This window comes from Camelus dromedarius, chromosome 17 (genome assembly GCF_036321535.1).
Source record: "Camelus dromedarius isolate mCamDro1 chromosome 17, mCamDro1.pat, whole genome shotgun sequence".
NCBI lineage: Eukaryota > Metazoa > Chordata > Mammalia > Artiodactyla > Camelidae > Camelus > Camelus dromedarius.
The window spans coordinates 6,549,661-6,565,597 of NC_087452.1; the positions used below are offsets into that span (position 1 = coordinate 6,549,661).

A 15,937-nucleotide genomic window follows, 5' to 3' on the forward strand; every position below is an offset into this window, starting at 1 on the left:
GAGCACTTGCCTTGAGCCTGATGGGTATTACTACCCCATCTTAAAGCTGAGGACAGTAAAGTCCTGACAGAACGGCTTGTACAAACACGTCTGTGGACCAGTTTTCAGGATGTGACAGATTCAAACCTTTGCTCTCATCTTGTCTCCTTGCCCTGAGATAAGAAAGGGCCTGGGTGTTGTCTGAGAGCAGCCATGGACTCTGAACACTCCTCTGAAACCACAGACAACGACACACGTGCGGAGACCCACATCTCGGCTGAGCTGTCCCAGGAACTGTCCAGGGCTGTGTGGCCCAGGGAGGCGGGGCACTCGGGGAGCATGGGCCTGGGGCCCCTGTTTCCTTGCGTTGCTTGTAATGAGCTCAGTCAGCCCCTCCTGGGTTCATTAACCGAGGCTGCCAGACAGAACGGGAGCCCCAGCTGGCAGTCGGGCCAAGCAGACCGCTGTACACACTGTGAAAGTCTAATTAGGGCGTGGCCCAGGCCAGTGCAGCTGGTGCAGGCCCTCTCGACGAGGCTAACGTGGCAGCCAAGCCCCCCGTGTCTTTTAGAAGCAAGAGTCTCCAGGGGATGCCTGGGCTTGCCCTTTGACCCTGGGGCCAACCAGTGCTGACCCCTGGCTGCCTCTTCTCTGGAGCTCAGTGCACAGGGGCTGTGCTGTGTCCTAGGCCCTTCATCTTGGCTGTCCAGAGAAGCCTGGTCCTGCTGACTTACAGATACTTGATCAAGAGTGTCCAGCGGTCTGCCAGGTGGCCTCTCAGGGCGTGGAGGCCGAGGCCCAGGTCTGGTCACTTCTTCCTTCTGCATGGGGCCCAGTGCAGGGCAGCGGCGTGGTGTTTGTGAGTGAGCAGGAGAAAGGGAGAGAGGGGATTTACTTGCTTTGTAAAGTTCACTCTGGCTGAGAGATTTGGCTTAGAGAGGGGACTGATTTGCCCACGATCTCACAGCAAATTAGTAGCAAACCTGGGATGGGCATTGTCTTAGTCCATTCGGGCTGCTGCAACAAAGGACCACAGACTGGGTGGCTTAGAGTCAGAAATGTGTTCCTCGCAGTTCTGGAGGCTGGAAGTCTGAGACTCTGGTGAGGGCCCTCTCGCGGCGTTCGGACTGCTGCTTCTCCCAGCTCCTCACACAGCAGAAAGCAGAGTGAGGAAGCAGCCCGAGTGACTCTTACAAGGGTGCTCATGGCCTCCTCTAACCCTAATTACCTGCCAAAGGCCCCACCTCTAATACCATCACCTTCTGTGGGGCACATTCAGTCAGTGACAGGGACTCATGTCTCTTGACTCTTAAGTCCAGTGCTCCTCCTTCTGCTCCCTGGCTCTGCCCCTCTCAGGCCTCAGCTGCTCCCTATCCACCTGGGCAACTGAAAAGTTTACAGCTGCCCAGGAGGTGGCCAAGAGGAGTCTGGGCTAGACTCACCTGGGCTGACTTCCATGTGGCCCCTGATTCAAAGAAAGGCCTCAGGGCCATCAACTGAGGTTGAACATTTAGAGACCAGCATCATCATGTTTCTTTTCCACCATCATGTATTGCTAGTCTTTTTTTTTTCTTTTAATTGAAGTATAGTCAGTTTACAGTGTTATGTTAATTTCTGGTGTACCTCATGGTGATTCAGGATATGTGTGTGTGTGTGTGTGTGTGTGTGTGTGTGTGTATACTTTTTATACTCCTTTCCATTAGAGGCTTTTACAAGGTGTCGAAGACATTTCCCTGTGCTATACAGTAGGACCTTGTTGTTTACATATATCTGTTCTAACACACCTTTTTCAAAACACTCTGACATCTTTGCTCTCTTCTAATCCTGATGATGAACGAGCATATAGAGAGGGAGCCAGGGGTTTTATCTCGATCCAGGCAAGCTGAGTGGTGTTTTATGAAGGACACACCATGAGCTGCTGAGTGAGAAGACCCGGGTCTCGTGACTTCCAGGGTGGGCCTCTCTCTCCGAGAAGCCACGTGAGTCGTCATCTGTGGGAAATGTGTATATTGAGGGCCTCTTATATACCTAGGCTGTGCTTCATGCTGCAGACACAGATTAATGAGAGAGCGAGCACGTGGCTGGTATGGCTAGGGTGGGCTCCCGGGCCCTGTGGCCCTGCTCTTTGAGCCCTGCCACCTGCTTGCTTTTCAGACCTCAGTCTTTAGCTGCCACCTCCTCTGGAAAGCTTCCTGAGTCTGCCCTGCTCCCTTCCTCCATGTGTCTATAAGACTCTGTACTTGTCTATCTGCTTATTCAGCCAATATTTACTGAGCACCTACCATGTGCCCTGCCCTGGTTTATGGTGGTGAACAAGACAGGCTTGGTTCCTGCCATAGTGGCATTGACCATCTCATGGAGGAGAGAGACCATCAGAAACAAGTAAAAGACTGCTTGTCATCAAATGGTTGCAATGATGGAGTGATTGCTGTGGTCTGGGTTGGAGGCTCTAAGACGACTTCACACACGTTTCCTGGCACTTTGGTGACGATAGCTGTAAAGCTCAGCCAGGCTGCCCCCTTCTCCGTGTGGTCCCACTTCAGACGTGGGGGTTCAGGGCACTGAGATGGCAGTGGGGGAGCTGCAATCTTCTTGGACCCCTGCCTCCACCCCCACCTCCCCCCCAGATTCTCTTGATCAAGGTGGTCTCAGCTCCAGCTCAGCTTCAAGGGGAGGGAAAATAAAACCCTGCTGTCACAGGGGGCCTGTCAGAGGATCTGCATCTCTCATGAATCCTCCACACTGAGATAGGATGGCAGTCAGGGAAGGCTTCTGGAGGAGGTGGTGTGTGAGCAGAGACCTGAGGGATGAGAAGGAGCAGCCATGGGCACAGTAGGAGGGAAACAGAGGCTGGTGGGGCTGGAACTGGTGATGAGGGGTGCTGTAAGCCACTGAGGGAAGCAGCCTCAGCAGGGAGCAGTGTGATCTGATGTCCATTAAAAGATCACTCTGGATTGGAGGGGCAATAGTGTTGCAGAGGAGGCCAGCAGGGCGGGTGCGAGGGTGGCTCTCCGGGCAGTGGTGATGACAGTAGAGTGCACAAAGAGTGACAGGGGCTGGGAAATCTCTCTGAGGCAGAACTGAGGAAAAGAGAGGAATCTGTTCTGACCTGAGATGGAAGGACTTGAGGAGGGGATGAGGAGCTGCCACCCTGTGTTGTGATCTCCTGTTTTTCTTGTCTGTCACTCTTCTGACAACTGGGCTACCTGCTCCAAGATGGCAGAGAAGGTGGCTGCTGACCTCGGGTCCCTACCACTTGGCATCAGGTTTGGCACATGGTTGGCCCTTGGTAAACGCTGAGTGAATGAATGAAGGTCAGGTGGTAATTCGAGTGGCTCTGTTGCGGGGTGTGGGTGGCAGGCAGGGAAGGGGACATTTGTCTTCTGGCTGCATTAGGAGCTCAGTGAGACAGTTTGGATGAAGGGCCACCCACTCTGGTACCTGGCACAGGCACAGTGTTGCCGAGAGGGCAGTGTGGACTTTACGATGGTCTCCCTGACTGGGGAATCAGGACCACAGAGGCCGAGCACTAGTTCACAGAGTGTGGTTCCCACTGGCAGCTCCGACATTGTGTGGGGACTTGTCAGAAATGCAAAACCCGTGGCCCCCAGACCTGCTGAATAAGAAACTCTGTGGATCGGGCCCAGCAATCTGTATTTTGACAAGCTTCCAGGGGATTCTGATGGCCATGCATGTTGAGGAGTTGCTCAGTCTGATGACTTTCCAGGTAATCAGTTGTTTACAGTTCATTTTCAGGCTGTGCTGGCCTGGCAGACCCCTCCTCTTCCCCGGTGTCAAATCCATGATCCACTACCCCTTTGCAGCCAGGCCTGACCTGGGCTCGCCTTCTCCTTTTTGAGGCCTGGAGCTGGGAGCCCTCACTGAGGAGGGGTGTGGCGTGAATGGAGGCACGTGGGGGCCTGAAAACCTGCCTCTTGGGGTAGATGGATGTCCTCCAAACCAATTGGGTAAGAGGCCAGGGTTTCCTGGAACCAAGATGTTTTCTTCCTCCAGAGAACTGTTTCTGAAGCTCCAATACTTTGAGATGTCTAGTTGAGGAGGGGGGCTGAAGGAGAGAAAGAATGAATGGAGTTGGGAAGGACCGCCCACTCCTTACCTCCCCTTAGAGATTCCTGACACACATCAGGATATGGAAGCTCTGAGAACTCTTGCAATAAATAAGCCTGTTGACTTCTTTCTGAAGGCTGTTTGGCCACAAAATTCACCCTCATCCGTAATATTTACTAATATGTTACCAAACCAGCCCTCCTTGGGACCCAATCTGAAAAGCTCTGTTGAGACAAACTCTGGATTCCCCTCTGGAATGTTCACACTGCGTGCTAGCGCTCTGTGTGGGAGGTGACAGAGCCCCCTTCTGTTCTGACTCCCTCTGTCTTTGATGCCCCTGACCTTCTCGGGGTTACACCCGATAAAGATGCTCGCTCTAGAAGGTTACGTGTTGGTTGCTATTTGGACAGCTGTGAAAAAAAGCAACAGGGGATTCTGTTCAAATATGTTTACGGAGTGTGGAAGGAGCTGGGAGGCGCTTGGCCAGTCAGGGACTAATGCTTCATGTTCTCTGCAAGGGAGGTTTGCAGCGTCTCTTAGCTTCACAAAGCACTTGAGAAGGAGGATTCAGTGGGCAGCTAACTTGATTGCCAAGAAAATGCTGCTTCTGGGCGGGGGGTGAAACATCACAGACTTTTTGTTTCCGCAGATGGAGCATTTCCCTAAAAAGGTTGTATAATTTAGACTCAGCCTTCCAGGTGAATCCTAATCCTTTTGTCGTGAGTAAATTGAGCCTGTAAATGTGCAAAGGACTCAGAATGAAAAGGGTTGCTCAGAATGAGGGGGGGGACAGTGGGGGTGGCCCTCCAGGTGGGACGCAGGTCTCCATTCATGGCGGCTGCTGTCACTGTGACCACCGTCACACCAGCGATGGCTCTCCAGGAACGCTTTCCAGAGCTGGTATCCTCCCAGGACAGTTTGTCAGCCGAGCATCCCTGATGGCTCTGTGTCTGTGCCGTGCAGGTGGTTCAGTCTTTCAGATACACCCCCCACCACGTGCAGATTACCACCTGCCAAGTACTCTACTAGGTGTTTGACGTGCGTCGTCTCATTTAACCTTCATGGTAAACGTTGTGACCTTTGAGGCAGGCACTATTGCAGTCTTGCTAGTTGCAGACATGGAGGTTTTGAGAAATTAAGTAATTTGTGCAGAGGGACACTGCTAGAGCACGTAAGTGGCAGAGCTGGGATTCTCATCGTGGTTTAACCGGTGCCAAAATGCAGAACTGCGTCTGGCTGCAGGATGCTGGGTGTGTCCCCTGCCTCTCTGGGCTGGTTTACTGTTTCCTGAGAGTCACCCATCAGTCCAGACCACATCCATCTTGTATGGGCATCCAAGGGCTCCCTCTTCTCCTGCTTGTTTCCCCAGGGCCAGCTTGGGGCTCACCTCCTCTGTGAAGCCCCTGCTCCTGGTCCCAGGCCCACGGTTAGCAGCTGCTCCCTAGGCCTCCCACAGGGATCTGTTTGTGGCTCTCCTGGGGCTCAGGTCAGATTATCAAGGAATGATTCAGTTTGTGTGCCTGGTTCTCCACTTCAATCGGCCAGCTGCTTGAAGGCAAGGGGCCATTTCTAGTTTCTCTCTCTCTCTGATATACAATATAAACTCTATCAAAGTTTTTCCCCCTTAACAGAGGCTCTAGGGATTGAACCCATGACCTCGTGCACGCCAAGCACTCACTCTACCACCGAGCTACACTCCCCGCCCCCATCAAAGGTTTTTGAATGGATAACTGAAAAGACCAAGATACTACCAAGTGTTTTCTTCAAATACTTGAAGGAAACAGACTTACTTTGTGCTGTGGCAGGAGAGAAGTGAGGTCTATGGACAGCATTTTCAGAAAAGCAGACTTTAACTCAACCCTGAGAGCGTTCCAGTAGCCAGCGCTGTCCAGCAAGCAAGGGGCTGCCTTGGGAGGTGTGGGCTCCCAGTCCAAGGAGGGGGTTCCACAAAGGCCGGGTATTTTAGGGGCACATGTCTGTCATGTGAAGGGTGGGCAGGCGGGATCATGTTCCTCAGAGTGAGGGAAGGTGCTGATAGCACAGGAGCCGTTAAGTGTTGACTCATCTTTTCTATTCTCTTTCAGTCTTTGTGGTGACAGCTTGGTTCTGGTGTGTGACTGACACTTCTCTCTAGTCCCCCTTTTAACAAACAGACAACAGACCTCGGGCATCAGCATCTGCCTAAGATTGAATGATACTGTTTTTAACTCTTGATCTTACTTTTTCGGTTATCTTCTATTTAGGGCAAGTGATGCTGTTTTTTTTTTTTTAATTTTATTTTAACTAAAACTAGGGAAAGTCCTTTGTAAATAAATGCATTTAAGTAAAAAGAAACAGTCAATAAATAGCGGGATATGAAGCATGGAGGTGTGCGGGGATGGTCGAAACCCCGCAGCCAGCACGAGACAGCCCTCGGGCCCCTTCCAGCCCCTCCTGGGAAGTAACATCCTTCTTCTCTACTCTCCATCCTCCACCATTGTTTTCATTGCTGGGAGGGATTTTAAGGCCAGAGGCTCAGCCTCTTGAGTGGTCTTGGCAAAGGCTACAGCCCCTTTTTCTTCTTCCAGTTTTTCCTTCTGGCTCCTCTCCAGATTCTCCACCCAGTTTCCTGCGATCCTCAGAGACTATAATCAGCAACTGCCAAAGTACTAACCAGGATGTGATTCATTTATACTTGGATGTGCTTGATATACATATAGATGTTCACATCATTTAAATTTTATTCTAAAACTGAAAAACTGATGTTGTAATCAAGATTTTATCAAGCAGTAATATGCAGGGGTTTGGTTTTGACTCGATTCTATTAAATAAATAGAATAATAATGACTTTCCAAGATTATACAGTGCCTTACACTTACAAAGTACCTCCCCAGCCTTTAGCTGCTTCAGTCCTCCCAAGAATCCTGCTGGGGCCAGGGGAGTCAGGGAAGGTGTCATCATCCCCACCTGACAGGCAAGGGACCAGAAGGCCAGCCAGGGTGAGCCTGGCTGAGGATACTCGGCTGATCGAGGAAAGGAGTGGCTGGAGGAGCTGTGGGTCAGTGCCCTTCCTCCACCTAGTGCTGCACACACACCATTTTGCAGGTGGATAAATGAGGTTGGCCAGATGTTGCCTGATAAGGCAGGGATTTTTGTTCTGGTATCAAGAATACATTCAGCAAGTCAAGAGAGAGCTCAGTAGCGCCTTCACTTGGAGGCATGAGGAATGAGTGAGCAAGTGAATAATTCTGCCTCAGGGTTGGGGGAGTCTTGGGACTGTTGGCACTGGGCCTTGAAGTACACATAAGAGTTTGCTGGGGGAGAAGGTACTAATGGGAGAAGGAAAACCAACATCTGTAACAAACCTACAGGGGCTGTTCGTCGGCCTGTATCAGTCATTGGATTTTCCCAATAGCCTAGCGAGGTGCTGGTGGTGATCATAGTGATGCCGATGGTAACTGTTATCAGATGCTGGGTTTGATGCTAAGGATGTCCCATGACATTCCTGTTCCATTCCATTTAATCCTTGAAGTGCCACTGTGAGGTAAATGTGTTCAACCCTGTTTTACAGGTAAGGAACGAAAAGGTTGAGCTAGCTTTCCAAGTTCACCCAGCTGACAAAGGGCAGAACTGGTATTTGAACCCTGGCTTTGACTCCTTAGCACCCCAGCCTGGGTAAGCAGAACCTGCTTCGGCCAGGCAGCCCAGTGGGCATAGTCCTTCCCCTTGGGAATGGCTGTCTCAGGGCTGGTGTCAGCCAAAGGCACTGGATTTCAGGTTCAAGAGGGGGCTGCTGTGCCCTGAAGCCGCATGCCCACTGTCGCCACGAGGTGACCCCAAGGCAGAGCCCTGTCAGACTCTCCCCCTCACCTGGATGGCTACTCTGCCTCCTCCAGCCTTTCTGCCCCCGTGATCATGTCACTGGCCCATTCAAAACCTTCATTCGACCTTGACCTACAAGGTCCTTATCTGGCCGCTTCCTTCCAGCCACAGCTGCCTCCTCTTCCACCCCGCCCTGTACCACCCCTGCCCTAGCCAGACAGAACTGCTTTCAGCCCTGGAACCATGTCCTGTGTGACCTCACAGCTCACACTCAGCCTCTCCTCTGCCTGCAGGATGCTCCTGTCGTTAGGTTTCCTGCCCAGCAAACTCTTAGGTGTACTTCAAGCCCACTGCAACGGTTTCTGTGATTGCCCATCCACCCTGAGGCGGAATCAGCCCCTCCCTGCCTCCCTCCCTCCTCTGGGATCCCAGTCCTCACACGGCATAACATAGTGGACAGCTGTTACTCTCCCCTGCTCAGCATCCCTCCCTCCCTTCTTTTGATAACAAGCTCTAGATTTTCCTCTGGGGAGTCATCCCTGAACAATGGTGAGCCTCTGACCAGCGCTGCATCCTCTTGGCCACGAGCTTTAATCTAGTGACATGCAATCCCAGGACTTTTGGTGGAACAGCTGGAGAAAAGCTCTCTTTTTCCTGGGATTACTAGCAGTCAGGGGACTCTGGGTTTGGAGGGGGCCTGCGTGAGAGTGAAGCCAACACACAGAGAAAAGCAGAGCCAAGAAATAGAGAAAGACCAGGTCCTGCTGACATCCTTTGAGCCCCTGGATGCAGCTATGCCTGAGGCCAACAACCTCTTATTCCTTTACATTTTTCTGATTAAAAGTTTTGGTCCTTAAAATTTGTCTTCCTCCGATTACTGCCATTTTTGCTTAAGGCAGTCTGAAGTGAGTTTTTCTGTCACTTCACCTAAAGGGGTTCTGACCAATAGCCAAAATAATTCTTGGTTTGCATTAATTTCAGCTCCTAGATTGCAAGCCTTCTCAAGGCACATCCAGTCATTTTTTAATCCTCTGTGACTGGACGGTGCCTAGCACATAGCAGGAACTCAAAAGATGTTAGAAGAGTGAGTGAATGAATGAACGAGATTCTGCCAAGGGCTGTGGAGAGACCCAAGGAAATACACGAGATGGTTCCTGCCTTCAGGGGGCTTATAGAATCAGTGATGAAACCAGCCCACGTATGGCCACCAAAGATGGCCAGCACACCACCGGAAGCTGGGGGAGAGACCTGGGACAGAGCTGCCCTCATAGCACTCAGAAGGAACCAACCCTGACGACACCTCGATTTCAGACTTCAGCCTCCAGAACTGGGAGACAGTACACTTCTGCTGTTCAGTGAAGCAGCCCTGTATCCAGCGACACACAGCGCAGACGCTCATCCTGTCCCTCAGGGCCCTGGTCCACGCTGCCCCTCTGGCCTTGCCCCGCCCCTCGTCCATCCTTTCTGCTCTCGGGAAGGTGCCCATGCATGCCGACGGAGCCTTCACACTGACTGCTGGGAGTGCTGTCCCTTATCCCCAGGCCGCCGTAAAACCTACCCATTTTCTGGTCCTAACTCATCCTTCTGGGCACGTTGCACCTGTCAGCTGGTTGTGTGCCCGGCTCTGCCTCGTAGCAGAGAAACAGTGGTGAGCAGGACAGACCGAGCAGAGAGGGGACAAAGACAGAAACCAAAAGTAAATGAAAGGGTCAAACGTCAGTGCTGTAATAACAATAAAATAGGGTGGTGTCCTAAAGAGCAGGTTGCCACTGGGGGTGAGGGAAGGCCTCAACAAGGAGACATATCTCAGCTAAGGTCTCAGTGACAAGAAGGACTGCCCCTTCCCTGGATCCCCACCTCCCATTACAGACTCTGAGGGCACCATGCAGGACTCCGATCACCGATGCCATTTCCTGTCTACTTATGTGATTATTTGATTGTCACCTGGGGCCCCTGCTGGACTGTAAGCTTCATGAATCAGGGAGCATGACTCATTTTGCTTACCACCGCCTGGCCCAAAAGATAGCACCCAGTTAATATTTGCAGAATGAACGAATCATGCTTCCAGCAAGGACAGTGAGTTCCAAGTCCTGCTTGGGGCAACTTAGGTAGCCAGAGGTTAACCCCGTGTTTTGAACCCTGGAACTCACTGAGGTGTGCTTTTCAGAGGCAGCTTTGCTGGCCGCTGCCCAAGCAAGCCCAGTGTAAGACCCAGGAATGTCTTGGAAGGATCAGGAAGCTGGAGGCAGGGACTTGGTGTTTTGGGGACAGTGTCAGCTGCCAGAGCTCCTCTCCCTCCCAGGGGGACCAGGATCCCAGGGCAGTGGATTTGGAATATTCAACTGAAACATGGGGCTCAGCAGGCCTGGAAATGGGTTCTGTTTGCTAAATGGAATTTTCCGGTCCCCAGCCGGCAAGCAAGAGAAGCTGGTTCACTGCTGATTTCCTTTTCCCAACTTACCAGCTTGGCAAGGCCTCGCTTCTCTAGCTGTAGTCGCTTGGAACCCCATACCCAGCTGCCCCAGCCAAAGAAAGAAAGCTGTGACTCACTAGAAATTTTCATTGCTGTTTTCTGGCCGTAAAAAAGAAAATGCATCCAGATATATGGGAAAGTTCTCAATTATACCTTAGCTCAGCAGCAACCACCTGTGTGGACGCAGGGACGCGAGAGTGGAAAAGCAGAAAGGCTGCTCACGATGTGCCTTAGAGGAGAGAGTGCCGGCCCAGGTTCATTCTGACGTCTTCCGAAAGTGAGGCTGCAGCAGGCAAAATGGCTGCTGAGGGACAGCTGGGTCTCAGGTCCAAGGGGTCCTGTTCCAAAAGGGACAAATAACCCCCTGAAAGGAGCAGGCCAGTGTCCAGCTCTGCCAGACACAGCCTGGGTGCCTCTTGCTGCGGTCCCGGTACAACGCAGGTGGCCGGTGGGACGGCGATCAGCACACCAGCCAGAGCCCTTGGGACCCTGCTCCGTCTGTCCTGCCACTGCCTGGCCGGGCCTCCTGAGGACTTGCCTCTTCTGTCCCACGATCACGTGCGTCTGTAAAGAGTCCCATGTCATTTGTGGCTTCAGGTATCATCCAAGTGCTTGCTGCCGGCTTCCACATTTGTCTCTGTCCAGATACCGCCCTCCGAGTGTTCCATGAGCCCTCGAGACTCTCCATGTTCAAACAGAACTCCTCACCTTCCCTCCCTGCCCCACTGCTGTGAAGGCTCCTCTGCATCTCAGTAAATGCCACCCCTGCCCTCGGGTGCCCAGCCTGGAAGACCTGGGCCTCATTCCGGGCAGCGTCTTCTCCCTCCCAGCCAACCAATCTCCGAGTCCAGTCAGTTTACTACCTAAGTGTTTCTTGAATCCCTCAACTTCCCTCTTGGCCTCCGTGAGTCCATCCTCCACACAATAGCCAGAGTGAGGGTTTGAAAGTGGAATTTTACCCTTTCACTCCTCAGCTCCAAACCCTGCAATGGCTCCTGCCAGCCTCAGGACAAAGCTCAAACTTTCTACTGGGACGTAAAGGCCCTTTGCCTATGTGGCCTCTGCCTAATTCTCCAACTTTGTTTTCCACTCTCCCTCGCCCCTGACCCCAGGCACCATGCCTGAGCCCCCTCAACTATGTTTAGCTCACCAACATGCTCTCTCTAGGGCTCTGTTTGTCATATTTCTCCACCTGGAAAGTTCAACCTGGTCAACCGCCATTCCAGCCTTTAGTTCTCAGTCTGGAAAGTGCTTCCTCCAGGAAGCCATCCATGTTCACCTCTACACCAGATCTGGGCGACAGGGTCTTCCCATCACTATGTTTGTGAGGCTGTATCATCATCTTGTTTCCTTGTGTGGCCTCCTTACCTGAGTGGAACGCTTGTCAGGGCAGGGTCTTGCCCGCTGTGCTCGCCTGCCTGGCAGATACATACAGAGACAGATGAATGAACGAAAGTCTGAATGAACCAAGGCCTTCATCTTCCCAGCAGCTGCTCACTTTAGCTTGACAAATCCTTGGTTGCCTTTGGCTAACTTTCTCCTGGCCTCTGCTCATTCTGTAATTCCGTCTGAGGCTGCGTTGCCTCTTGGTCACAGATTCTGGTAAGGAAGGCACCGTCCTTTCTCCTCTTTCTCTTATCCAGTCTCCCTGGCCAGGTGACCTAATTTATGGTCCACAAGCTGTCCCAGAACTTCCTCACCCTTTCAAGATCTTTTTCCTTTCCCCCTGAAACTCATCTTCTGGCTGTGATTTCCATAAATTTTGCACATTTAATTCCCTGGTGCTGTTCAATTCTTGCATCCCAGACTGAGCAAGCCCCTGAAGTAATTTAAGTAACAGCTCAATTATCTCATCTCTCCTTTAATCTTTCCATTTCCATCACCACCTAGGAAGCAGTGGAAATGGGATCAAGTGTAATGTGTTTTCTGCCCAAACCTCCTTCTCCCCTTGCACCTCTTATCTCGGTTCATGTCATCAGCATCGACCCTGAGATGCCTGAGATCCAAACCTCAGAATCCTCATCCCTTTCCCCCTCCCCCAACTCCTCTCAATCTCCAGGAAGTCTCTGAGATTATCTGCAACCCTGGTGAGGAGTCACTACCCAGGCCCTCATCATCTCTCTTCTCCTGGATTAAGGTCACCTCCTGACTGGTCCTCCTGCCTCCAGCCCCATGCCTGTCCCCACACTCATTCACCCTGCACTCATCCATCTGCTTGTCCACCCACTCATCCGTCCCTCCATCCACCAACCCATCCAGCCAGCCATCCATCAGCCTCCAGTCTGCCCTCAATGATCTAAGACATACATTGGTTAGATCATACCTCTGTTTAAATAGCTTCCATGACTCCCCACTGCCTACAGCAGGCATTCTTAACCCTGGCTGCACATTAGAATCTTCTAGAGAATGTTTTAAAAATGCTAATGCCAAGGCTGTCCCCCCAGAGATTCTGACTTAATTGGTTTGGATGGGGCCTGGGTTTTGGTGTTTTTTTGAAAGCTTCCCAGGTGATTCTAGTGTGCTACAACCAAGTGGCTCTTGGCCTAGATGATAAAATTCCAACTCGTTAGGCTGGGATTCAGTGCCCCCCACAATGGAACTTTTAACCTGTCTCCCCAGCCTTAAGTCCTACTGGCCCTCCCCTATGACACTCAGAATTCTAGCTCGACTGAGCTACTTCTCTGTCTGCCTGCAATTCCATCTCTCTCTCTGCCCCTCTATTTGAAACACTCCTACCTATTCTTCAAGACCCAGCACAAATGTGACCTTTCCTCTTGGGTCTCTCTTCCATTGCATCTACTCCATGTCAGGCACTTTGCTGGGCACGGGATATGGTGACTAAAACAGAAACAGCTCCTGCTCTCACAGAACTTCGAGTTGGGTGACAGGTGGGGAGTAGAAACCCCTTAAGGTGGAAGTTCTCAAACCCGAGTGTGCATCGCAGTCACCTAGAGGGCTGGTTAAAACACGGATGCTGGGCCCACTCGGAGGATTTCTTATTAAGTGGCCCAGTGTGGCCCCGAGAATTTGCGTTTATAACAGATTTCCAGGTGAAGCTGAGGCATCTGGTCTGGGAACCACACTTTGAGAACTCCTGCCCTAGAGTATGGTCAGAGGCATGCTCTCCAGGGAGTATCATTTAAGCTGAGACCCAGAGGAAGAGAGAGGAGTAGGGGCTCACACATTCCAGATGGAACAGCCATCGTGAAGGCCCCAGGTGGGAAAGAAGCTGGCAGGAAAGCAAAGGGGACTGTGTGCTGGGGACGTGGAGAGCCCGGGAGGAGAGTGCACCGTCTCCGAGTTCTCACGCAGGACCGATGCCCCGCGTGTCTCCGTCATAGCATCTGCCCACCTCCCTCTGTATCCTTCCACCGCAGCCACCTCACAGGGAGCCCCTCCGAGGCAGGTCTGTGTCACTGTCACCCGGGGCCCACCTGAGACCTGACACGGAGTAAATGCTGAGGGATTCAGGCTGGGCCGTTGGATCTCAGTGTTCTGGCTTTTTCTCTAGGCTATACGCGAAGGAGAAATCGGTTTACTTCTCTTATAGCATAACGTCTCCTCCCTTTTCCTCAGATGGTTTCTAACATATCCATCCTCTATCTAAACCAAATTCCCTTCTCCCAAATCCCTGCTACCTAGACAAATTTTTAGCTCGTTTGGTGACAAAGAGGAAAGTCAAGCGCCTCGCATCCACTGCCCCATCCTTCCCAAGCCCAGGGTTTGGGTGGAGTGAGGGGTGGGTGTGCTGTGGCCAAGCCCAGAGGCCCTCAGGGCTACCCCCCCACACTTCCACTTGGCTGTGGGAGGATGATGTGGTCATACTGGGAGTCCGCAGAATTCTCTCCTCAAAGACACTGACGGTGGGGGGCTGAGTTCCCTGAGAGAACCATGGCCAGCTCCCAGGGGTGACCCACCCTCAGGGATGGGGGTCCAGTCACCCTCAGCTGGTGGATGGGCCGCTGCCCATTCTCCCTCCCACCTTGGAAAGTGGAGTAAGGGTCATAGGTCAAGACCTCAGCCCAGATGTCCCACGTGGCAACATGGGATTAGTGGCTTGATTTTGGCTTCTCATTGCCCTTTCCCTTCTCTTCCTGGATGCCAGGATATATACACGCTTTACTGAGGCTAACAGGGGGTCTTTGGTAAAGTATAGACTGGAGAGATATGCCCCCATTTCATTTTTGGAAATATCCCGTTTCACAAGCTTTGGGAAACTGGTGGTTCTCAAATTTTCATGTGAATCAGCACCCTGGAGAGCTTGTTAAAACCTGGGTGGCCGGGCCCACCCCCGGAAGTCCTGACTCAGCAGGTCTGGGGTGGGGCTCGAGAGTACATTTCTAACAGACCCCAGGCAATGCTGCTGCTGGTCTGGGGACCCCCACCCTGTGGGAACCCCTGTTGTAGCACAGTGCCCAGCTAGAGGACGCTGTGAGTCTTATCAGTCGTTGCAGGACAAAGATTCATCTGTCTTGTGTGTACTTCACTCAAAAGCAGCTTTCCTCAGCTCCTCCTCCCAAGTGTAGAACCTGAAATCCTCCGGGCCTTCAGCTCCACTGAGGGGCAACGGAATGTGTTGCCAAGAGGCCAAGAGACCAGGACTGACCCTGGAAGAGGACAAAGAGGTTAAGAGCCTGAGGGGAACCTGGGTCTGGGGGGGGCAGGGAGTGGAAGGGAAGGGTCCACTTTGTGTTCTTTCCACTGGATATTTCTGGAACTCATGTAAGTATTTCAAACACAATTGGTTTAGTATTTCTTAGCTCCAGGGAAGACAGCTTCTTCCCAGAAGGGAGGGACACGTGCAGCAAGTGCCCAATAGGGAGAGGGCTTACAGTCAAAGTCCTGGCGTTTGGCCCCAGCGCTGCTCTGTGACCTTGGGAGGATTGTTTCAGCCCTCATGCTCTCTGTTGCCCTCGTGGCCCTAGCTGTTAAATATGTTATAATAAAATGAGCTGAAAGGGCCCTGTGATGGTCAGAAGAGCCAGAGTGGGTGACAACATAGAAACTGTATGGATGGCAGTTCCAGTGAAGCCAACCTGAGCTGTCTTGGTTTCCACAGGAAGGACCAGTATCTCCTCTCGCCTGTGAACTGTTGGTATCTAGTCCTGCATCAGACCAGGCGGGAGAGCCGAGACCATGCCACCCTCAATGACATCTTCATGAACAATGTCATCGTCCGCCTCTCCCAGATCAGCGAGGATGTGATCAGACTCTTCAAAAAGGTGGGCACTTGGCCATACAGATATACTTTCCCCAAATGAGATCAGACTGCATGTATGATTTTACTCTCTGCTGATATCACCTAACAAGTTACAGAACACTGGGTCACAAAATTTTCCCATATCAATGAGCATACTTCCATAACATTTGGAAAGATTATGTAGTAGTTCATGATATAGATGTACCCTAATTTATTTAACCAATCCCTATTGTTGAACACTTCAGTGATTTGCATATTATTATAAATTATGCTGCTGTGAGCTTCTTTATACATACACCTTTGTCATATTCACTGCTATTTTTTTAAATTGAAGTATAGTTGATTTGCAATATTCTATTAGTTTCAGGTGTGCAGCATAGTGATTCAGTATTTTTACAGATCGTACCCCATTAAAA

General features: G+C 51.6%; 1 protein-coding gene across 5 annotated transcripts in view; it reads left to right on the forward strand.

The window, feature by feature from the left end:
• Positions 1–15,937, forward strand: part of SRGAP3 (SLIT-ROBO Rho GTPase activating protein 3) — a 220,639-nt gene that overhangs the window by 108,251 nt on the left and 96,451 nt on the right. For all 5 annotated transcript variants that reach the window (XR_010384781.1, XM_064496289.1, XM_031470812.2 and 2 more), the window contains exon 3: positions 15,381–15,543. Coding sequence is in view for 4 of the 5 variants with exons in the window: in XM_064496289.1 (XP_064352359.1) it covers positions 15,381–15,543 (163 nt within the window). In the remaining variant the exon portion in view is untranslated. The remainder of the gene's footprint in view (positions 1–15,380; positions 15,544–15,937) is intronic.